At 37.7% G+C, this 24,060-nt stretch overlaps 1 protein-coding gene across 3 annotated transcripts in view; it reads left to right on the top strand.

Annotated features, from left to right (window-relative positions):
- Positions 1 to 8,905: 8,905 nt before the first annotated feature.
- Positions 8,906 to 24,060, top strand: part of SHPRH (SNF2 histone linker PHD RING helicase) — a 79,724-nt gene continuing 64,569 nt past the window's right edge. The window contains exons 1-4 of one of the 3 annotated variants that reach the window (XR_010126798.1): positions 8,906 to 9,085; positions 18,010 to 18,674; positions 20,887 to 21,016; positions 22,883 to 23,101. Coding sequence is in view for 2 of the 3 variants with exons in the window: in XM_063666728.1 (XP_063522798.1) it covers positions 9,079 to 9,085; positions 18,010 to 18,674; positions 20,887 to 21,016; positions 22,883 to 23,101 (1,021 nt within the window). In the remaining variant the exon portion in view is untranslated. Of the gene's footprint in view, positions 9,180 to 18,009; positions 18,675 to 20,886; positions 21,017 to 22,882; positions 23,102 to 24,060 lie in introns of all 3 variants that reach the window. The other 2 variants (XM_063666728.1, XM_054490300.2) reach the window with 2 other exon arrangements.

Here is a 24,060-nt window from a genome sequence, read left to right as displayed (position 1 = left end):
GCTCATAGTCAACATGGGGGTGTTATGGCATAAGAACATAATTAGGCCGGGTGCAGTGGCTCGCGCCTATAATCCCAGCACTTTGGGAGGCCCAGGCAGGCAGATCACTTGAGGTTGGGAGTTCGAGACCAGCCTGGCCAACATAGCAAAACCCTGTCTCTGCTAAAAGATACAAAAATTAGCCAGGTGTGGTGGCGCGCACCTGCAAGCCCAGCTATTCAGGAGGCTGAGGCAAGAGAATCGCTTGAACCCAGGGGGCGGAGGTTGCTGTGACCTGAGATTGCGTCACTGCACTCCAGTCTGGGAGACAGAGTGAGACCCCATCCTAAAAAACAAACGAACAAACAGACAAAAGAACATAATTAGTAATTATATACTATTATTGTGTGGTATTTAAAAATATTAAAGTATTTAAATTTATTTAAAGGCCTAATGAGGAGTTCAGAAATTTAACAGGGCTTAAAGGAAATGGAATTCAGATCTAATTTTGTCATTTTCTCAAGGTGACCTAAATGACACACAAATGTGGAAATCTGAGCATGGCGCTGCCCTGCTAGTGGATGGAAGCTTTGGAAAGGTTCTTCATTTCCTGGCAAGCATCATTTTATGTTAACATTATTATGAGTAAGATTTCTGGCAGAGACACAACAAAAAAAGAGAATTTTAGACCAATATCCCTGATGAACATCAATGCAAAAATCCTCAATAAAATACTGGCAAACTGAATCGGGCAGCACATCAAAAAGCTTATCCACCATGATCAAGTCGGCTTCATCCCTGGGATGCAAGGCTGGTTCAACATATGCAAATCAATAAACATAATCCAGCATATAAACAGAACCAACGACAAAAATCACAAGATTATCTCAATAGATGCAGAAAAGGCCTTTAACAAAATTCAACAACTCTTCATGCTAAAAATTCTCAATAAATTAGCTATTGATGGGACACATCTCAAAATAATAAGAGCTATCTATGACAAACCCACAGCCAGTATCATACTGAATGGGCAAAAACTGGAAGCATTCCCTTTGAAAACTGGCAAAAGACAGGGATGCCCTCTCTCACCACTCCTATTCAACATAGTGTTGGAAGTTCTGGCCAGGGCAATCAGGCAGGAGAAGGAAATAAAGGGTATTCAATTAGGAAAAGAGGAAGTCAAATTGTCCCTGTTTGCAGATGACATGATTGTATATCTAGAAAACCCCATTATCTCAGCCCAAAATCACCTTAACCTGATAGGCAACTTCAGCAAAGTCTCAGGATACAAAATCAATGTGCAAAAATCACAAGCATTCTTATACACCAATAACAGACAAACAGAGAGCCAAATCATGAGTGAACTCCCATTCCCAATTGCTTCAAAGAGAATAAAATACCTAGGAGTCCAGCTTACAAGGGATGTGAAGGATCTCTTCAAGGAGAACTACAAACCACTGCTCAATGAAATAAAAGAGGATACAAACAAATGGAAGAACATTCCATGTTCATAGGTAGGAAGAATCAGTATCGTGAAAATGGCCATACTCCCCAAGGTAATGTATAGATTCAATGCCATCCCCATCAAGCTACCAATGACTTTCTTCACAGAATTGGAAAAAACTACTTTAAAGTTCATATGGAACCAAAAAAGAGCCCACATTGCCAAGTCAATCCTAAGTCAAAAGAACAAAGCTGGAGGCATCATGCTACCTGACTTCAAACTACACTACAAGGCTACAGCAACTAAAACAGCATGGTACTGGTACCAAAACAGAGATATAGACCAATGGAACAGAACAGAGGCCTCAGAAATAATGCCACATATCTATAACTATCTGATCTTTGACAAACCTGACAAAAACAAGCAATGGGGAAAGGATTCCCTATTTAATAAATGGTGCTGGGAAAACTGGCTAGCCATATGTAGAAAGCTGAAACTGGATCCCTTTCTTACACCTTATACAAAAATGAATTCAAGATGGATTAAAGACTTAAATGTTAGACCTAAAACCATAAAAACGCTAGAAGAAAACCCAGGCAATACTATTCAGGACATAGGCATGGGCAAGGACTTCATGTCTAAAACACCAGAAGCGATGGCAACAAAAGCCAAAATTGACAAATGGGATCTAATTAAACTAAAGAGCTTCTGCACAGCAAAAGAAACTACCATCAGAGTGAAAAGGCAACCTACAGAATGGGAGAACATTTTTGCAATCTACTCATCTGACAAAAGGCTAATATCCAGAATCTACAATGAACTCCAACAAATTTACAAGAAAAAAACAAACAACCCCATCAAAAAGCGGGCAAAGGATATGAAAAGACACTTCTCAAAAGACATTTATGCAGCCAAAAGACACATGAAAAAATGCTCATCATCACTGGACATCAGAGAAATGCAGATGAAAAACACAATGAGATACCATCTCACACCAGTTAGAATGGCAGTCATTAAAGAGTCAGGAAACAACAGGTGCTGGAGAGGATGTGGAGAAATAGGAACACTTTTACACTGTTGGTGGGACTGTAAACTAGTTCAACCATTGTGGAAGTCAGTGTGGTGATTCCTCAGGGATCTAGAACTAGAAATACCATTTGACCCAGCCATGCCATTACTGGATATATACCCAAAGGATTAGAAATCATGCTGCTATAAAGACACATGCACATGTATGTTTACTGCGGCACTATTCACAATAGCAAAGACTTGGAACCAACCCAAATGTCCAACAATGATAGACTGGATTACGAAAATGTGGCACATATACACCATGGAATACTATGCAGCCATAAAAAATGATGAGTTTATGTCCTTTGTAGGGACATGAATGAAGCTGGAAACCATCATTCTCAGCAAACTATTGCAAGGACAAAAAACCAAACACCGCATGTTCTCACTCATAGATGGGAATTGAACAATGAGAACACATGGACACAGGAAGGGGAACATCCCACACTGGGGCCTGTTGTGGGGTGGAGGGAGGGGGGAGGGATAGCATTAGGAGATATACCTAATGTTAAATGAAGAGTTAATGGGTGCAGGAGACCAACATCGCACATTTACACATGTGTAACAAACCTGCACGTTGTGCACATGTACCCTAAAACTTAAAGTATAATAAATATATATATAGATATATACATCAAAAAAAAGATTTCTTGAGGTCTTAGATTCATTCTGAAAGTGCTATCCACTATTTTTCTACTGCAAAATGACACGATTGTGACCCTTGAAATACTCAGAGAATATTTTACTTGTAGATCTCAAAACTGCATAATAAATATTACTCAGAGTCATAAGCATAGACAGAGTCGTCGACAACATTCCTATTCTTTAATGCCTAACACCATACTGACAAGATTAATTGAAAAAATATGCCTTAGGGGAAAAAGTGACAGTTGGGTATGGAGGGTGGGGAGGGTCTGGGATGGCGGGAAGGAGAGCCTATGACACAGATTATACTATCTTCATTGTTAAACACCGACTATAATCTCCTATCTTTCCTTACCAGCAGATTCACCTTCAACCTTCTTGGTTTCACCTAATTTAAATCGTTGCTTTATTCACACCTAAAACAAACACTGTCATAGGTTCATGTCCATTACAGCATTTTGTGTACAGACTACAAGTTTTGCTTTAGAAGTTATGAGAGGCAGAAGGAACACAGCTTGAGATTTTAGTTTTCAGGCTGAGCTAACAGCAGGGGAGACCGAACAAACTTTGGACTTGAAACCAATCCAACTTGTAAATCATCAAGGAAAAATGAAACTGAAAATTAACAATTAAATCTATCCAGATCTAGTCTAGGGAAAAGCTGTAAAGTTCTAAAAATGAGGATTTGGGTTTAGTTCGCACACCTCCTGTCCCTGATATATCCTGCTCATGCTCCTGCAAAGCATGTCCAACCCTTGGTACCATTTTATGTTTGGTTGATCTGATAGCACTCCTTTCAGCATAGCTGATGACCCCTGCTAGCACCAATTTTCGAAGACCATGTTTCTTCTTCCCACTCTTTTTTTGGTACTACATGCATTCTACCAGTGGTTTTGGACATTGTAATTCACCCCAGAATAGTGGAGACTTTGATCCTAATATTTTCAATTTGTCAGGAGAAGGGAAAGCAGTCCCAAGACAGGTTGGTAGTAGGAATTGGCAACAAGGAGTCATCTTTGGGAATCCCCAATCATACTGGGTGGGCCACCTACTTTGTTTCCAGAGAGCTGGCAAAGGTAGGTAGAATACGGAATAAATTTCTCTAGTCATTTTGTTAATGATCTATTCAGGAGAACACAGTGTTTGTACTGAATGATCCTTATTGTTGATATACAAGCCCTATGTCATTAAGTAATGACACACCTCTTGCCTTCAGTTTGCCCGTGATTACTTAGTAAGTTTGAGGACTAAGTTGTACATTTTTATTTGATAGACAACATGATTTAGTATTAAGAGACAATAGCCTAGGCAGAGGAATAAAGAGTTTTAGGTCCTCTTGTTCTCTTACAGCTAAATTGTGGCAAATTACCAAATTTCTGAGTCTCAGATTGCTCTCCTGTAAAATGGAAATTTTAAAAGCCTATTACTAGTCTAGGAATCAAATGAAAAAATAAACATAAAAGGGCTTTGCAAAATATAAAGTTCTTCACTGATAAATCATCATTTATCTTGTTTCTGTCCCTAAAGGGAGTTAAACTCGCCTTAACTCCTCTACTCCCTCTCAACTAGTCCTCCTCCTTGAGAACAACTTAGGATATTCATTCGTAAAATAGATGCCCCAGTTAGGGGTATGGCTAGAATAAAGCCACTGTCCCTAAAAGAAAATGAACCTACAGCTAAAGCTAGTGAGACCACACAAGGAAGAAAGTGGTCTGACTGATCTCATATTATAGTTTCAAGAAGGAGCAGATGAACTCCGTGAACACTGAGTTATTCACTGTCAAGATGCACGACGTCCAATCATTTCATTCTGATTTGCGGAATGTCATTAGATCACTAGCATCTAATAGGTGGATGAACTCAGTGTACTTAGGAGTGAACAGGTGTCTCACAGCTGGGAGCTGCCAGAGAGCCAAGGTGCAATCATGAACCATGTTTTCTGAAATTAGCTCTGATGAAAAATATTATTCCAGAGAGAAATTTTTCAAAGAATATGCAGAGCATTTGGTAAATATAGGATTGAACACTGGAAAATTTAAAAGAATTTTGTTTCATTATAATCACTGAATGGTAGTATACAGAATTCCATCTCTACAGTTGAAATTGCATCTCCATACAACAGACAACTGGATCTGAAGTTTAATATCTTGCATGGACATTACCATGATTACATATATAAATTACCCCAATCAAGGTGAACAAAGGTGAAATGATGCTGTGCTTATTTTTAAATATTTCTGCCTAGCACTAGTTGGATAGACTCAGCCAAACTTTGGGCCTAATTATCTGCTCCAATGATAAGTGACATAAAACTATCAAAGATAACCTTACTCAGCACATCATATGTTTAAATAGCAAGTTGCAAATTACACTTCCAGAAGCAAGGTTACATCACCTTGTATTTGATAAAATGATTGGTTTGCCAAGGAAGGAGGATCCTACTTGCCCATTGTTCCAGCATTAGCACTGCTTTTTCCAGCTTGCCTCATAAATCCTGGAATAAGGTAACTGATTTCCATCTATAGGCATACCTTGGAGATATCACAAGTTTTGTTCCAGGCTACCACAATAAAACAAATATTGCAATAAAGTAAGTCACAGGATTTTTTTTTTGTTTCCCAGTGCATATAAAAGTGACACTGACACTACAATGTAGTGTGTTAAGTGTGCAATAGCATTATGTCTAAAAAAAGTATATACCTTAACTTAAAAAATATTTTATTGCTAAAAAATGCTAACAATCATCTAAGCCTGAGTTTTAATCTTCTTCCTGGTGAAGAGTCTTGCCTCAGTGTTGATGGCTGCTGACCGATCAGGCTGGTGATTGCTGAAGGTTGGGATGGTTGTGGCAATTTATTAAAATAACACAACAAAGTTGGCTGCAGCAATTGACTCTTTATTTCACAAAATATTCCTCCATGATATGAACTGCTCTTTAATAGCATTTTACCCACAGTAGAACTTCTTTCAAAACTCAAGTCAATCCCCTCAAACTCTGGACTGCTTTGTCCACTAAATTTATGAAATATTTTAAAACCTTTGCTATCATTTCAACAACGTTCACAGTATCATCCCAGGAGTATATTCCATCTCAGGAAACCAGTTTCTTGGCTTATCTATAAGAAGTAACTCTTCATCTGTCAAAGTTTTACTATGAGATTGCAGCAGTTCCATCATATCTTCAGACCCCACTTCTAATTCTAGCTCTCTTGCTGTTTCCACCACATCTGCAGTTGCTTCCTCCATTGAAGTCTCAATCCCCTCAAAGCTGAGACTTTGAGTCCCTGAGAGTTGGAATCAACTTCTTCTAAACTACTATTAATGATATTTTGACCTCTCCCATCAATCTCAAATGTTCTTAATGACATACAGAATGGTGGATCTTTTCCAGAAGTTTTTAATTTACTTTGTCTAGATCCATCAGAGGAATTCCTATCTGTCATCCATAGCCTTATTACTTCTTAAATAATAAGATGTCAAAGTTAAAATTACTCTTGATCCATGGGCTATAGAATGGGTTTTGTGTTAACAGGCATGAAAACAACATTAATCTCCTTGTACATCTCCATCAGAGCTCTTGGGTGACCAGGTGCATTATAAATGAGCAGTAATATTTTCAAAGGAATCTTTTTTTTTTCTAAGCAGTAGGTCTGAACAGTGGGCTTAAAATATTCTGTACATCTATGCTGTTAAGTAGATGTGCTATCATCCACACTTCGTTGTTCCATTTATGGAGTACAGGAAGAATAGATTTAGCATAACTCTTCAGGGCCCTAGGAGTTTCAGAATGATAAATGAGTATTGGCCTCAAATTCAAGCCATTAGCTGCATTAGCCCCTAACAAGAGAGTCAACCTGTCCTGTGAAGCTTTGAAGCTATGAAAGTCCTAGATGGCCTTTTCTTTCTATAGAAAGCTGTCTTATCTACATGGAAAATCTGTTGTTTTGTGTGGCCACTTGCTTCAATTATTTTAGCTAGATCTTCTGAAAAACTTGCCACAGCTTCTACATCAGCACTTGCTCCTTCACCTTGTACTTTGATGTTACGGAGATGGCTTCTTTTCTTAAATCTCATGAACCAACCTCTGCTTGCTTCACATTTTTCTGCTACAGCTTCATCACCTCTCTCAGCCTTCACAGAATTGAAAAGAGTTAGGGCCTTGCTCTGGATTAGGCTTTGGCTTAAGGGAATGCTGAGGCTGGTTTTATCTTTTATTCAGGCCACTAAAACTTTTTCCATATCAGCATGAGGCTGTTTCATTTTCTTATCATTTGTGTTTTCATTGGAGTAGCACTTTTAATTCCCTTCTAGAACTTTTCCTTTGCATTCACAACTTAGCTAACTTTGGCACAAGAGGCCTAGCTTTTGGCTTTTCTCAGCTTTTGACATGGCTTCCTCACTAAATTCCTTCGAGTTTTCGATTTAAAGTGAGAGATGTGCCACCCTTCCTTTTACTTGAACACTTAATAGTCCATTGTAGGGTTATTAATTGGCCTAATTTCAATATTGTTGTGTCTCAAAGAATAGGGAGGCCTGAAGAGAGGAAGAGAGACAGGCGCCAATAGTGAAGCTGTCAGAACACACAGAACATTTATTAAGTTTAGCATCTTCTATGAGCAGTTTGTGGTGCTCCCAAAAAACTACAATAGTAACATCAAAGATAACTAATCATAGATCACCATAACAGATGAACAGCAAGTGAATACATGCTGCTTGAAAAATGATGCTGACAGACTTGCTTGAGTCAAGGTTGCCAAAAAACTTCAATTTATAAAAAAACATATTATCTGCAAAGTACAATAAAGGGAAGCAAAATAAAAGGAGGCGGGGATTTGCTTATGGAAGCAGCTTCGTATCTGTGATAAAGGAATATACTAAGTAAAATATGGACTACCCTGGACTGTCTAATACAACTACAACCGACATTCACTTGGGCAAGAACTTAGTTCAAGTGCTTCTGTGGTCACACAACCCAAAAGGCCTCCACAGCAGAAAAGCTGCTGTTAGGTACTCACTAAGTACTGAGTCCCCAGTGTTTCCTGAGGGTTATTTCACAGGCTCCTGACCCTGAAGCCTCTCAGAGTTATTCCAACATTAAGCTCACTTCTATGAGAAAGAGGTGAGAGGAAAAAAGACCAATAGTGGAAGGCCAGCTTCAGCGCAACACAGGTATTAATAGTTTCTCTCATCCTTGAATATTTATTCACATTTCCCTTTAAAGTCTGTTTTTGAGGGGGAGAAGCTTTATTCGTACCTACTTAGTGGCTGCTTTATAGCAGTAAAATAGATGCTTTTGCAGAATTCTTTTCTGCTTCTTTTTTTTTGTGAGACGGAGTCTCATTGTATCACCCAGTGGGGAGATGTCGGCTTACTCAATCTCTGCCTCGCAGGTTCAAGCGCTTCTCCTGCTTCATTCAGCCTCCCGAGCAGCTGGGACTACAGGCGCGCACCACAACACCCGGCTAATTTTTGTATTTTTAGTAGAGACGGGGTTTCACTATCTTGGCCAGGCTGTTCTCGAACTCCTGACCTCAGGAAATCCGCCCGCCTCGGCCTCCCAAAGTGGTTGGATTACAGACGTGAGCCACCGCTCCTGGCCCCTGCCTTTTTATTAAAGCTACAAATCACAAACGCCCTTCGCTTCAAGGGGAGCCCCGCCCCCTACTTCCGGCATTCAGCCATCCTGTATTCTCTAATGGCGTGGGGAAGAGCTATCGCGAGACTCCACTGTATACTCAGCAAGTTTTTAACAGTGTGAACTTGCGCAGAAGAGACTCATGAAGCCAGTGCAGGAGAAAGGGGGCGGGGTGCTCTGACGAGCGCGTTCGCCTTGACCCCACGCTACAACGCGCGCCCGGCAGCTAGGCGCTGTGGTTTCTGGGTCTCCCGGGGAACCCCAACACGTTGCCGCAAAAAGCGCTCGTGCCCACCTCAAGCCCATGTTCGGTGGGTGGCGAATGCGTGCCCGTGATCTGCTGGGTCTGTAGAGGAGCTCAGGCCTGGTGCAAAGAGACTCAAGAGGCTCGGAGAACTAGCTTGGGTAGGCGCTTGGGTGATGGAAGGTCAGGGGTCAGAGGTCGGGAGGGAGGGAGGTGGTCTTTGGCCTCCGGGACCAGGGAGGGAGGACGCTGGTTGTCCGGGAGCCCGGGAAGCTCAAGGGCTGAGAGGGAGCCGCTGCGCGAGTCTTCCCCACCCCTTCCCGATCCCGGATTAGCGAACCCCGGACCACCACGTCCCTCCGGGGATAAAGTGGGGTCGTGGGAAAGGAGGCTGTGCTTCTCCTCATGCACTGGGGCCTGCGGTGTTTGTCTCGAGCGTCCAACACACTAGGATCCGGGAGTCCGTCGTCACGCTCCTCGGCCTCGCGGTCGCTTGTTTGCTCGGCCTGCTGGGAGCGATCTGGCGCTGACAGCCCCGCTCAGACTCTGGGAGCCGCGTGTGGGTCTTTCGGAAGATAACTGAGTGGGTATCACCGTGCGCCGCAGATCTGCCCCCGGAGGCTGGAACTGGGCCGCCGCCTCCCTTCTTTGTGCGGGGCATTGTGTTAGTAAAAGGGGAGGCAGAGGCTTCTCAGTCCGACTCAAAGTTCTCCGTTACCTTTGGAGCCAGATTAATTACATTCGAATTCAGAACCACTCTTTTTCACATTGTACAGTTTGATTGGTAGTTGCTATGTTTATGAACGAAGATAGGGTGTTATTTGATGATTAATGCTCACTGTATAATGATCAATTAAATAATGACCAGGAAGCTTGTACCCTTTTTCCAAGTAGTTTGACATTAGCACGAGGTAGAAATCCGAGATGTTTGATGCCTTCCAACTTGTACTTAAGGAACTTGGGGCTTTTTCTGAACAAAATAAGATAAAGTTATTACTGTTACTTTAAATTATTCCAGTGGGCATTAGTAGGAATGATGAAACTCTTGAATAGAAACGATCCATGATATCTCTGCTGTCACCAAAAAGACTATTTAGTTTATCATTAGTAAACATGCTGGAGACAGAGCAGTCCTGAGCAGTATTGTAATGATTATGACTGTGCTCGATAACCTGCACTTTCTAGAGCTTTGAAGGACCAGTTAACCAGTAAGCTGGCAATTGAGAATAAAATAGGTTACTTTTGAGAGATGCTCTTGTACATCCTCTTTGTCCACCCGAAAGGAGCTGGACTTATAGAATTATTAAAACAAACCTTTTATTATTAAGAGTTTAGGCTAGTAAGATTTAGGGGAAACAGAATTTGCTGGTGAAAAAGCTTCTTATGAGGGCATTTTTCAAGTTTATGTAACTAACATATTTTAGCATTCAGTAGAAGAAAATACTCTCACCTTGCTGGACTTATTTCTACAGAAAGGAAAAAATTATGTTAACCCTGGGTCATTAAGAGCTTCCTAGTACTTAGTAACGAGTGGGCTTCATTTCCATAAGACAACATTTTGGACAGGAATATGGCAAGTATGTAATCCTTTTTGCCCTTAATAGCCTAAACCCAGATCTACCATGGATTTGCTGTAATTCAGGATTTGTATGTATATTTTAAAGAGGAAATAATATTTTGGAGGGAAAAAATGTGAATTTAAGTCGTGTTATTCATTTGTTGGATTGTCTTAGCAATGTAACATTTTATGTTTATTTTTCTAGCATTCCATCCTTGTTTTCTGTTAAAGATACAGTTCAGGCAGTTTTCCCTGCCTCGATCTAGTATTTCATTCGTATTTCATTTTTCTCAGAAATACTAGTTTCATATTACCTATAGTCTTCTAGAATGTGGATAAGAGAGACTTCTCCAAAAAGAAATGAGTAAAGTACCGTTAGGTCCTCAGAAGGAGGGAATATATCCACGGAATTAGAGATCTTTGTTTCACCCTTTTTGTATGTCTTTACTTCCTAGCACTGACCTGGCATTGGGAGTACAACACTGAATGGGATACTACTCCTGTCCATCTTTCAAAGTGAACACTCTAGCAGTTGGGATCGAGAAGAGAGAGACCCTTAACTCAGCTTCTCTAGTCATGGAAGCCTTTCCAGGGAAGATTGGGATGGAGACAGGCATAAAAGCAGTTCAAGCAAAAGTTTATATTTAAATACAAGACAGTAAAAGTGCGGTCCGTATGGAAAACTTCACATAATTACGTTTTACCCAAACACTGCTAATTAAGGAGGAGGAAGAAGTAGTTGTGACTGATAAGGTATGAATAAAACCAGAAGAATATGGGATGTGGTTAGATACAGAATTTCGCCAGTACTTGCATTATTAGTTGCCAAATTGCATTTTAGTCATAAGTATATTTGACCGAATACTATTTTCTTTGGTTCAAGAAGTTAACCCTGAATAGAGATTTCCTTAAGTAAAGACTCAGTCAAAACCAGGAGCTTTTTGTTTGGTTGGTTGATTTTTGATCATGAATGTTTACTCAGTTAAGAACTGGACAAAGGGAGAGCATTGCTAGAAATTCTGGTGTTGACTTTTCTGCAGTTTATCATTATCACTGATAAGTACCTTGAGGCACTAATATTGGAAGAATCAGGTTGAAAGAATACATCTGAAGGAACGTGCAAATTATAATGGTGTACATAATTTAAAAGATACTGGATAGGTTTTACCAGAGAACAGAATAAGTAGTTGAAGTAATGTTTTCTGGTTTGATAATATGTCTGTTACAAAATTATTATAGGAAACATGGCACATATTACTTCTCACATTCCATTGGCTAGGACTGGTCACAGGACCAAACCAAGCTGGGCAGCCATTTCTCAACTACTCTATACTTCGATTGGAAATAAGTGGATTTTAGTAGGCAGCTGGTTATCCATAACAAGGTTTTTTGAACTTGGCTGCACCCTGGAATTTTTTAGGGATTCTAAAAAATAAAGGGAGTAGTGCCTGGGCCCTTCTCCAAGACATTCTGACTTAGTTGGCTAGGCATCAGGATTTTTTTAAGTTCCCCTGGTGATTCTAATGTGCAGTCAAGTTTGAGAAGCACTAATCTGTGGTCCCCCATCCTGCGACATTGAAGTTTGGTTATTGTGAAATGTAGTTTAGAGCAGGGGTCCCCACCCCTCAGGCCATGGACCGGTGCCAGTCCGTGGCCTGTTAGAACCGGGCTGCACTGCAGGAGGTGAGTTGTGGGCAAGCTAGCATTACCACCTGAGCTGTGCCTCCTGTCAGATCAACAGTCAGTAGATTATCATAAGAGCATGAACGCTATCGTGAACTGTATATGTGCAGGATCTAGGTTGTGCACTTCTTATTAAAATCTAATGCCTGATGATCTAAGGTGGAATTGTTTCATCTCTAAACCACCCCCTCTCCACCCCACCCCTCTCGTCCAGTCCATGGAAAACTTGTCTTCCCTGAAACCCATTTATGGTACCAAAAAGGTTGGGAACTGCTGGTTTAGAGTGTTCTCAGGATGATGATAAATAGCAACTACCATTTATGGAATACAGGCCAAATTTCTAGTACTGTGCTGTTGTACTTAAATTATTTCTAACCACAATCCTGCTATCATCCCCATTTTAGAGATGAGAAAATTGGCACAGAAGACTGGATAACTATTCCAGTGCCACACCGTTAGTAAATGCCAAAGCTGGAATTAGAATGAATATAAGACTTCAAAGCATCACATTCTCACCTTTAAGCCACATTGCTTTGCTAATGTGAGACTCTGCTAGACAGTTGCTTTTTGGTTTTCAGAGTTAATGATTCCACAGTAACCATATTATTAATATTATGGTTAGTGTGATACATTGTGTAACTGGCCCAATTCCCTTCCTACATTCCCTCTACCCTTCCACCCCCCATATCCATGCTCTTTGCCATGTGCAGTTTCACCTGGTAAAGAAGTGTAGTATATTTCTTCACCACTTGACCTTGGGTCCATGGATATGTCTCGCTTTGGTCTGTGGCACGTTAGTGGTTTTTAAGCACTTTGAAAACTACTTGTGTGATTGGATTTGCAGTAATACACCTCAACCATTGCCATAAAGAACATTCCTGAGTTACTTTGCTGATCCAAGGAGAGGGGATAGGAACTACATTAAGCAGAGCCAAACTGCTTTTCCAGAAACCTAGCCTAGATTAGCCTCCTTCAGTTAGTGTGCACATCTATGAGAATACATGATTGCTGTATCAAGGTATTGAGCTTTGAGGTAGTGTGTTACACAGCATGTTTGTGGCAGTAGTTAACTGATAAGCTACTATAGCATAACTTTTTAAAGTTCCTGCAGAGTGACCCACTTTCAGTATTCCAGCTTATGCTTTGAGAAAAACTGGACAAACATAAACACTTAGGAAAGTAAGAGCTTTCTGTATTATTCCACTAAGATAAGAGAGGATAAGATGCTTTAAAAGTAGTTAACCATAGCCAAGGATTGATTTTAATCCATCACCTGCACATTCATAAGTGAAGCACTGGCTAAGGGAATAGAATTCTCATGATTGACTTAAACAAACACTGTCTGATACATAGACTTTTTGCAATTATGTGAATGCTCTCTATTTGTGCTGTCCAGTACAGTAGCCACTAGTCACATAGGGCTACTGAGCACTTGAAGTGGGGCTAGTGAGACTGAAGAGCTGAGTTTATAACATTTAATTTTATTTACAGTCATGCATCACTTAATGATGGGGCTATGTTTTGAGGAATGCATCATAGGCAAGTTTGTTGTGTGAACATCTTAGAGTATACTTACACAAACCTAGGTGGTACCACCGGCCTACTACACACCTAGGCTCTATGGTACAGCCTACTGCTCCTAGGCTACAAAACTGTACAGTATATTCGGTACTGAATACTGTAGACAGTTGTCACACAGTGGTATTTGTATATTTAAACATATTTAAATAAAATGTACAATAAAGATATGGTATAAAAGATAAAAAATAGTACACCTTTGTGGGGTACTTAGCATGAATGCAGCTTATAACACTGAAGGTTGCTCTGGGTTAGTCAGGGAGTGAATGTGAAGGCCTGGGACATTACTGTACACTTCTGTAGACTTTGTAAACACTGCACACTTATGCTACACAAAATTTTTTAAAAAATAAAGTAATGCGGCCGAGCGCGGTGGCTCACGCCTGTAGTCCCAGCACTTTGGGAGGCTGAGGCGTGCAGATCATGAGTTCAGGAGATCGAGACCATCCTGGCTAACACAGTGAAACCCCGCCTCTACTAAAAATACAAAAAAAAAAGTTAGCTGGGCATAGTGGCGGGCGCCTGTAGTCCCAGCTACTCAGGAGGCTGAGGCAGGAGAATGGCATGAACCCAGGAGGTGGAGCTTGCAGTGAGCAGAAATCACGCCACTGCACTCCAGCTGGGCAACAGAGTGAGACTCTGTCTCAAAAAATAAATAAGTAAATAAATAAACGCATTATGATGTTACAATGACTATGATGTCACTAGTCCATAGGAATTTTTCAGCTCCCTTATGGAACCACTGTAATATTTGGTCCCTCATTGACCAAAATGTCATTATACAATGCATAACTGTATTGAAAGTTAAGTAGTCACATGCAGCCAATAACTACCTTATTGGATTTGCTTTGGCCAATAGTAGATAGAAACTACTTCCTTGGAGGTGCCAAGGAAACCACTTCCTTTGATTCATAGGGCCACCTTGTTCCTAAATAAAGGTTCAGTCATCAGGGAAGGAGGATAGACCTTAGGCAGGTAAATAATGTCACTTCAGTTTCTTTTATGGTTATTGGTCTATTTGTATTTTCCTTCTTGGGCCAGTTTTGTTCATTTGTATTTTGTTAGCAAAATTTTATCACTTTATCATTTACCATTTTATCTAGATTTTTCAGATTTATTGAATAAAGTTATATTAATATTAAAATTTCTGAATCTCGTGCATCTTTTTGTTTTGCTCTTTAAATCAACTTTATAATATAATTTATATATAAGAAAATTCAATTTAAAGTATATAATTTGATGAGTTTTGACAGATGTATACTCTGCAATCATGTGTTGAACATTTATGTCACCCCAAAGCCTGCCTTCCTGCTCCTTTGCTGTCAGTCACCTCTTTCTACTTCCTTGCCCCTGGTAACCACTCATCTGCTTTCTGCAATTAGGTTTTTGCCATTTCTAGAATTTCATGTAAATGGAATCATATAGTATATAGTCTTTCACATCTAGCTTCCTTCAGTTTAGCATAATGCTCTAACAGTTCATTCAGGTTATTTTACAGAAATCTCTTTTTATCACAGAATAGTATTCCATTGTGTGAATATGCCACAATTTGTCCATTCACCAGTTGATGGACATTTGGGTTTTCTTCCAGTTTGGGGCTTTTAATAGTAAAGCTGTTAACATTCAAGTTTAAATTTTTGTGGATTTATGTTTTGATTTCTCTTGGATAAATACCTAAGAGAGGGATTACTAGGCTGCATAGTAAGTTATATTCAATTTTATTAGAAACTGATAAACTTTTCCAAAGTGACTGTGCTGTGTTCAAATGTTGGAGAGTTCAGTTCTGTTTGAGCCATACTCTCAGTGTTTTAAATTTTTAGCTATTTTAGTATATGAATAGTGGCATTTCATTGTGATTTGTGGGTTGAATTTGCATTGCTTTAATGACTGATGCTGGTGAAAATATTTTCATGTGCTTATTTTACACTTATAGGTCATCTTTGGTGAAATGTCTGTTCAAAATTTTTGACTCTTTTTTAAATGTTTGTCTTACTATTAATTTGTGAGAGTTCTTTATATATTCTGTAAATATATCCTTCATCAGATACTTGATTTGCTAATATTTTATCCCATCTATGACTTGCTGCCATATTTTGATGACAGTATCTTTTGAAGAACCAAAATATTTAATTTTGATGAAACTTAGTTTATCATTTTCTTACATAGTCTATGGTTTTTGTTTCCTGCTTAAAAATTTTTGTGCCTTTTTTTGGGCTAATCCAATGTCATTTAGGTTTTCTCCTCTGTTTTCTTTGAGAAGTTTTAGTTTTAGCTTTTATAGTTTACTATCTATTTTTAGTTAATTCTTACATTTTATGAGGTAAAGCTTCATTTTATTGCATATTGGTATCCATTTACTAAAAGGATACCTTTCCCATTGACTGCCTCTGAACTTCTTTCAAAAATCAATTGACCATCCATGTGTGGGTCCACTACAGGACATTTTATTGTGTTCCCTTGATCTATATGTTAGTCTTTACACCACTACTGCACCATTTTTATTTCTTTTGACATACGTCTTGGAATCAGTGTAAGTCATTCAACTTTATTTTTCTTTTCTAAAATTATATTGACTTTCCTGTATTGTAGGCATTTTAGTATAAATTTTAACATCAGGTTTTCAGTTTCTACAAAAGAAACCTGTTGGAGTTTTGAACGGGATTGCTTTTCTATAGGTCAATACTAAGAAATTGACATCTGAACGTTTTGAGTCTTCTAGTCCATGAACATAGTACACTGTATAGATCTGTGATTATACTGTTATACTATTTTCTAAATTTTTATGTATGCTTGAAAATTTTCAGAATGAAAATATAGTAAGTTATCTTTTAGACAAATTTAAAAATCAAGAAAAAAGCTTACTATATTTATACGCATATTTTTCGTTTTTGCTTTTTATTTCCTTGTGTGTGGATCCAGATTTCCATCTGATGTCATATTTCTTCTACCCAAGAGCTTCTTACATTACTTAGATTGTAGGTATACAGGTGATAAGTCCTTTTAGCTTTTGTTGATCTTTTTTCACCTTCATTTTTGAAAGATATTTTGCTGGGTTTAGAGCTGTAGGGTGGGAGCAGTGTTTAAACCAGAGAAATAGGGCAAATCTGGAGAGAAGTGCTCACTTTTCAGTAATTTAATTATGGCATACCTTATTGTGATTGTTCTTTATGTTTGCTCTGATTGGGTTTCATTGAGCTTCTTGGTTTTCTGAGTTGATGGTTTTTGTAGAATTTGGAAAATTTTCATGCATGATTTTTTCAAAAAGTTTTTTGCATCCTTTCCATTCTTTGCTACTGAGATTCCAGTTTTATGCATGTTTGACTCCTTAACATTGTCCAATAGGTTTCTGATGTTCTATTTATTGTTTTTTCAGTCTTTGTTTATCTCTACTTCATTTTTGACAGTTTCTGTTGTTACTGTTGTTTCCATTGTTTAAGTTTATTCTGCTTCTTTTTTTCTTTGCCATTTCTAATCTGCTGGTAATCTCGTACAATGTGTTTTTCGTTTCAGATGTTGCATTTCCATCTGCATAAATTCTATACGAGTCACTTGTATATCTGTCATTTTTCTTTGTCATATTCATGTTTTCCTCTACCTTCTTGAACATATTGAAAATATTTACAGTAGCTGTTTGAATATTTGTTTCTGCTAATTATATCATCTGTGTCTTTTCTGGAGCTTTTTGATTTTTTTGTTGTAATGGGTCTTATTTTTCTGTTTTATTTTCATTTTTTTTGCGTGCCTGATAATTTTAGATTTGATGCCAGACATTTGTGTTAGATTTTGTTTCACTCTTTTAAGTATTGTTGGGCTTTGTTCTGAGGGGCAGTTAAATTACTTGGGATTAATTGAGAGATTTACCTTCCTATTATATTGCTTATTAAATGTATTTCTACAATTTATTTTATTTTATACAACAAATTGCCTTTACTAAACTTATCTATTAAAGACTAGCAAAACCATTAAAATTTATTTGATAAATGATATTATGGTTAATATGTTCATTCCTTAGTCATAACGACCTGGTAAAAAATTACTCATTGCCTTATCTGTCACTGAAGATTTCATATTATGTTTATGGGCTATGAATTTATGCTGAATTTCTCATCTGGTAACCCTTAAATACTAAATCATCTCTTGGTATACCTCCTGTTGTTTCATTTGTCCTCTAGAGTTCACAGTTATCAGCCAAGAAAACTTGAAAATGAGCAGCCGACGGAAACGTGCTCCTCCAGTGAGGGTAGATGAGGAAAAGAGGCAGCAGCTTCATTGGAATATGCATGAGGACAGAAGGAATGAACCTATCATCATAAGTGATGATGACGAGCAGCCCTGCCCAGGTTCAGATACCTCTTCTGCTCATTGCATCACTCTAAGTGATAGTCTAAAGGAAGAAGTGGCTCACAGAGATAAGAAGAGGTGTTCAAAAGTGGTGAGCTTCTCAAAACCAATTGAAAAAGAAGAGACTGTTGGTATTTTTTCCCCTTTGTCTGTAAAGTTGAATATTGTGATTTCTCCCTATCACTTTGATAATTCCTGGAAAGCATTTCTAGGAGAATTAACTCTTCAGCTTCTTCCTGCGCACAGTTTAATTGAAAATTTTTCCGAAAGGAGTATTACCTTGATGAGTTCAGAGTCAAGCAATCAGTTCCTGATTTATGTTCATTCAAAAGGTGAAGATGTAGAGAAACAAAAAAAAGAACCAATGAGTATTTGTGACAAGGGTATTCTAGTGGAGTCATCCTTCAGTGGTGAAATGTTAGAAGATTTGGGGTGGCTACAAAAGAAGAGAAGAATAAAACTCTATCAGAAACCAGAAGGAAATCACATTATCAAGGTACTCAGTTTTTTGTGGTGTCTTTTTTGAGGCTTTTCTACGTTGGCAGTCCACTTTTAAATTAACTTGTGAGAGAAGTCTGAAAAGCCAGCAATAAGCCTTTCATTGTTAAGTTTCAAAGTACACTTTAAGCTTTTAATAACTATTCAAAGTATGTTACAACTAATCATTTTCAGGCTACACTTTTTCAAGATCTTCCATCTCTACTTTCAGTGACTTGTTTTGGTCCTCATCATCAGTTCCTCTTACTGCAGCAGTCATTTAACCATTTCTCTGTTTGCTATTTTGCCCTTTCAAATGCTTCGATTTTGTCTCTGGAATTGTATGATTGAATGCAAATGAAATTCTACCCATTACTGCCTACAGAATTAAGTATATTCTTTCTAATCTGGCACACAAGTTCCTCCCTTGAGAAGCCCTTGAGCCTTAGCCTTTATTACTCTGCTTTTTATTTTGTCCCAGAACCTCCAAATTGATTTATTTCCTCCATATACCACACTGACTTTCTGCGTCTTTGCTTTTGCTCTTATAGTTCCTTCTGCTTGAGTTGTTCCCTTCCTCTTCCCTGGTAATTCCTGGTTATTCTTTAATATTTAGTATAGCATTTAATTCACCCAAGGAGATCGTTTCTTAAATCTATTGGTAGTATTATGTGCCCTCTCCTCAGAATCTCTGGTAGATTTTTTTTTTTTTTTGGCCTTGGCGGCTTGTCACGTACTTAACGTTTTAGATCATTCCCCTTTGCTAAACTATGAAGCCTTTCATCTTTACCGCCTAGTAAAGTGCCTGGTACCTAAATTTTCAGTAGATGAATGAATAAATTTGTAATTTATTTCAGTCTTTGTCATTTACTGGCCAAATAACTTTATGTGAATCATTTAAATGCTCTAATTTCAGTTTCTTTATGAAATGTAAATAATACCCATTCTTCTTACAGCATAGAATTGTGTTTAAAATCAGGCCAGATAATGTAAGAAAGTATACTTTGTAAACTGTGAAGCAAGTTAATATGCTTTTATGCTAAACTTGAAAATTTAAAACGTTAATTTCATGTTGTTTAACTGAAAACTGTCTCATATATTTCTTGCATCAATAACCTTAGTTATAGTTTTAGAATTGTCAGAAGGAAAGGAGAACATTTAGAATTATTAGATTGCAATTAATTTTTCCCTGTACAGTGAAACTATGTAACCAAACATTCCCTCTCTTTACTGATGTTGCCAAAATTGTGGCTCAGTGATAACAAGTATGTAACAATTTATGACTCACATATCTGTGTTCTATCTACATTCCCTACATACCAAGTCTTAATCTATTCTGTTTTTCCTGATCCTGAATTTTACAAATATTTAAACATTTATTGCTGCTGTAGTAAGACATCACCAAACGAGCCAAGACAGAATACTAGCAGTAATGAAATACACTCTTTGTTATTCATTTCTGTGTAAGGCTGGTGGATTCCTGTTCTGTAGTGAAAGAATATGAGATTCGCAGTGGTTAGGGACTCAGGTGCAACCCAGTCAACATGAAGTAAAGGGAACTAACATTTATTGAGTGTCTACCATTAGAAACTTTTATAGTTATATTATTTAAGCTAGACTTCTCTCCATTTTGTAAATGAGAACACTTGGGTCAAAATCAATAGGTTATTTTTCTCAAATTCATTTAGCTTCTAAATATCAATGCCAGTATTCAAAATCAAGTCTTTCAACTGTAAAACTTCATACTACATTGCTTCACTAGGGTCAAAATATTAACATTAATCAAGGTCTGTTTTTTTACGCGTTTTAGTGTTTGATTCAGTAACGAGGATGTCCAAACCTAACTGTGTAGAAGATTCCTAGCATGTATGTCATAGTCTTCTGGGGAAATCAGCATTTTTAACAAACTTGACTGATTAATTCATCAGTTTTGGGAATCATTGCATTGGTAGATAGAACTAGGTGTTCTTATCACATTCTCCCAGGTTCGATTTCAGTTAGGGGAATATTTTTTTCCAGTAACTCGAATTGTACATTGTAGGCACTTACATTTGTAATTTGTTAGTGAAAATGAAACACGGGGAAATTTGGTAGGTATGTATTTATTGTTTGTGGCACAAATGCTATGAATACCTTTAAAAGTAGTGATGCTAATTTTTTCTTGCTTATGTCCTCATAAAGAATGGTGTATTTCAAGTGAAACTACTTTTATTTTGATTAATTATTTGTAGGTTGGAATTTATCTTTTGGAAGCTGGCCTAGCAAAACTAGACTTCTTGAGTGATGCAAATTCAAGAATGAAAAAGTTCAATCAGCTCATGAAGAAAGTAATGGAAAAGTTACACAATTCTATTATTCCAGGTAATATTTACAGTAAACTTAAAAATTGCTATTACTTAGGAGTTGTGAGTTTTTTCCTCTAACCCCTGGACATAACAATCAGGAAAAGCAGCTAATAAAGCCATAATAAAAATTAAATGATTATATGGCAAATTATACTTATTTGAAATGCACCCACTAATATAATTTGTTTCTTTGGTTAACTCTATGCTTACCTTATATTAAATATTAAAGAAATATTTGCAGAGTCAATATGCAAGGCAAAAGGCAGAGTCTAAAGGGATCTGAGCTGGTTGGGATTTTTGCATTATTCCTGTACTTTTATTTTGTCATGGCCAGAAATTCTTGGCTGGCGTTTATGCCACCTCTCCTTTGCAGTCTGACAAATAATTTCAAAAGCCTGGTTCCCATAAAGACCAGATAACTTTGCTCTGTTTCTTGGCAAGACGTTGCATCTTTGGTCAGGACTGCAGATTCAGAGTTGTCTGCCATTGGTCACCTTGGGAGAGTGTGGATGGCTTGGTGCAGCTCATCAACACTACTGGAAAAACAGCCCAAATTCTCCAGGTTCTGCTCATGGTGGGTCAGCATTATTTCAGGTGCAAATTATAGAACATTGTCATACTGGAGTATTTGAAAATCAGTTTCTAACTTCGATTGTTATTTCTCTAGTACATTCTTTGCAATGCTTTATAATATCAGTAATAGTAAATCATTTTGCAAGTTAGATACTTTAAATGAGGAAATCTCTGGTTTCGGGATTAGAAGGAATGAATTTAAGTACATCTAGAGTTTTTAAACTTATGGCCTTTTAAAAATATTACAATTTGTACATTTTAAAGCCTGATATCTAAGGAAAACTTCAAATTTAGCTATTAATCTTAGATTATATAATTATAGTAAAAGTCTAAAATAACCAAGCATAAAGCTGTACATTAATTGTGAAGTTTTGGAAATTTTACATGGCATATTTATTGGAAAAAAATAAGTCGTGAATTTTTTGGTGTGATCTTTTAGTTTTAGAAGTTATGAGGTATGTCCTATAAAAGTATATAGGCCTCTTTCAAAGCAATTCAGAAATAAATGATATACTTTTTCACCTTGAAGGAATTATGTTTTTAATAAAGAACCATTAGCTGAAAGGAGTTTGTAAATATGTTCAAGGTCTTTATTACTTTTTTCATGTTATAGTAAGTATAAATCTTCTTCCACAGAACAATTGTGCCCACCAAGTGAAATTAGTGTTTTTACAAATTTGCATTAATAACATAATCACTTGTCTTCCAGTTGGCTGCTACTGCTGCCAAATGCCTATCCTTTTCTAGCGTAAGAAATAAAATGAGAACCCGTTTCTTATTGGGCATAGAACAGTTATGTCTCCATATGGATTTTGTATGTTAAAATTACAAAAGTAAAATAAGTTGTTCCTATATACACTTCAAACAGTATTCACATTGAGTTCCTCAAATGTTTATAAAATATCCACAATAGACAATACACGTGTCAGCTATGTGTCAGCTTCTCTGAGGGGCTATAAAAATGAAAAACTTTGCCTTTGTCTCCCTGGGGAAAGGACCAATGGACATAAATGATTGCAGTACCAGATAGATTACAATGTAATAATACTATATCCACAGAGGAGAACATAATTCCAGCCAGGGAAAACAAAAGAAAATGCCGTGGAAAAAGTAGCAGTTAAACTTTCTTGAAGAATGGATGAGTAGATTTTTGATTAATGAAGAATTAAAAATAGGGCCTTTCAGTGACAAAACACACTGAATAAGGCCCCAGAGTTGGGCAAGTTCATTGTATGCTCTTAGAATAAGAATTGCTTATAGTTAGAAAAGACCTATCAGTTTTTGAGTACATTTGTTTTGTGATGTACAGATGTGTTGGAAGAGGATGAAGATGATCCGGAGAGTGAGCCAGAGGGACAAGACATTGACGAACTGTATCACTTTGTGAAACAAACACATCAGCAAGAAACACGGTCCATCCAAGTGGATGTCCAGCATCCTGCATTGATCCCTGTGTTGAGACCCTACCAAAGAGAGGCTGTCAATTGGATGCTACAACAAGAGTGTTTCAGAAGCAGTCCTGCTACTGGTAAGAATAAGATGTTTAAAGAAAGTCCAATTGATTAGAGAGATTACATCAGAGACAGTTAGGGCAGGGTGAAATTGATCATTAAAATAAACATCCTGAAAATATAAGATAGAATGGGTGCCATAAACAAAATTATTTTCTAAGAAATTATTTAAAAATAGAAAAATGAATTTATGAGTTTCTTCATTCATAAAAGTTTGTACTGGTTTTTCTTGCCAAAAGGAAATCAATCCTGCCTCAATTGGAATTTTTAAAAACCAAGAAATTTTTTTTACATTCCTTTCAAACAAAGAATTGCTCTTTAGAATCTGGTCCAGTGGGAATCTTACTGACAATCTGCAAGAAACTCACAATGTAATGGTGAATGTTAGTGACAGAAAGCAAATTTACAAAAGTAGGAGACTTATGTGTGACGAATTTTCCTAGATTTTGCATTTTTTTCTTTACAATAATAAAATGTCATCTGTTGAGTATTTTTATGAAAGTAGTAGTTTTACGGGAGGCATTTATGCCACTTCTTTATTGCTGTCTTTTTTCAATAACTTTGTGGGGGTAAAAGTGGTTTTTGGTTACATGAATGAATTGCATAGTGGTGAAGTCTGGGCTTTTAGTGTACCCATCACCTGAATAGTGCATATTGTACCCACTATGTAATTTTTCATCCCTCACTTCCCTTCTGAGTCTCCAGTATCCATTATACTATTCTGTATGCCCCCGTGTACTTACAACTTAGCTCACACTTGCAAGTAAGAACATGTGGTATTTGTTTTTCTGTTCCAGAGTTACTTCACTTGGGATAATGGCCTCCATTTTCATCCAAGTTGCTGCAAAAGACATTATTTCATTCTTTTTTATGGCTGTATAGTATTCCATGGTTTCCATGGTGTGTATACACACCTGCCCCCCTCCACACACATTTTCTTTATCCACTCATTGGTTGATGGGCACTTAAGTTGATT

The sequence above is a fragment of the Pongo pygmaeus genome, chromosome 5 (assembly GCF_028885625.2).
Source record: "Pongo pygmaeus isolate AG05252 chromosome 5, NHGRI_mPonPyg2-v2.0_pri, whole genome shotgun sequence".
Taxonomy (NCBI): Eukaryota; Metazoa; Chordata; class Mammalia; order Primates; family Hominidae; genus Pongo; species Pongo pygmaeus.
This window is presented reverse-complemented; position numbering and strand designations above follow the sequence as displayed.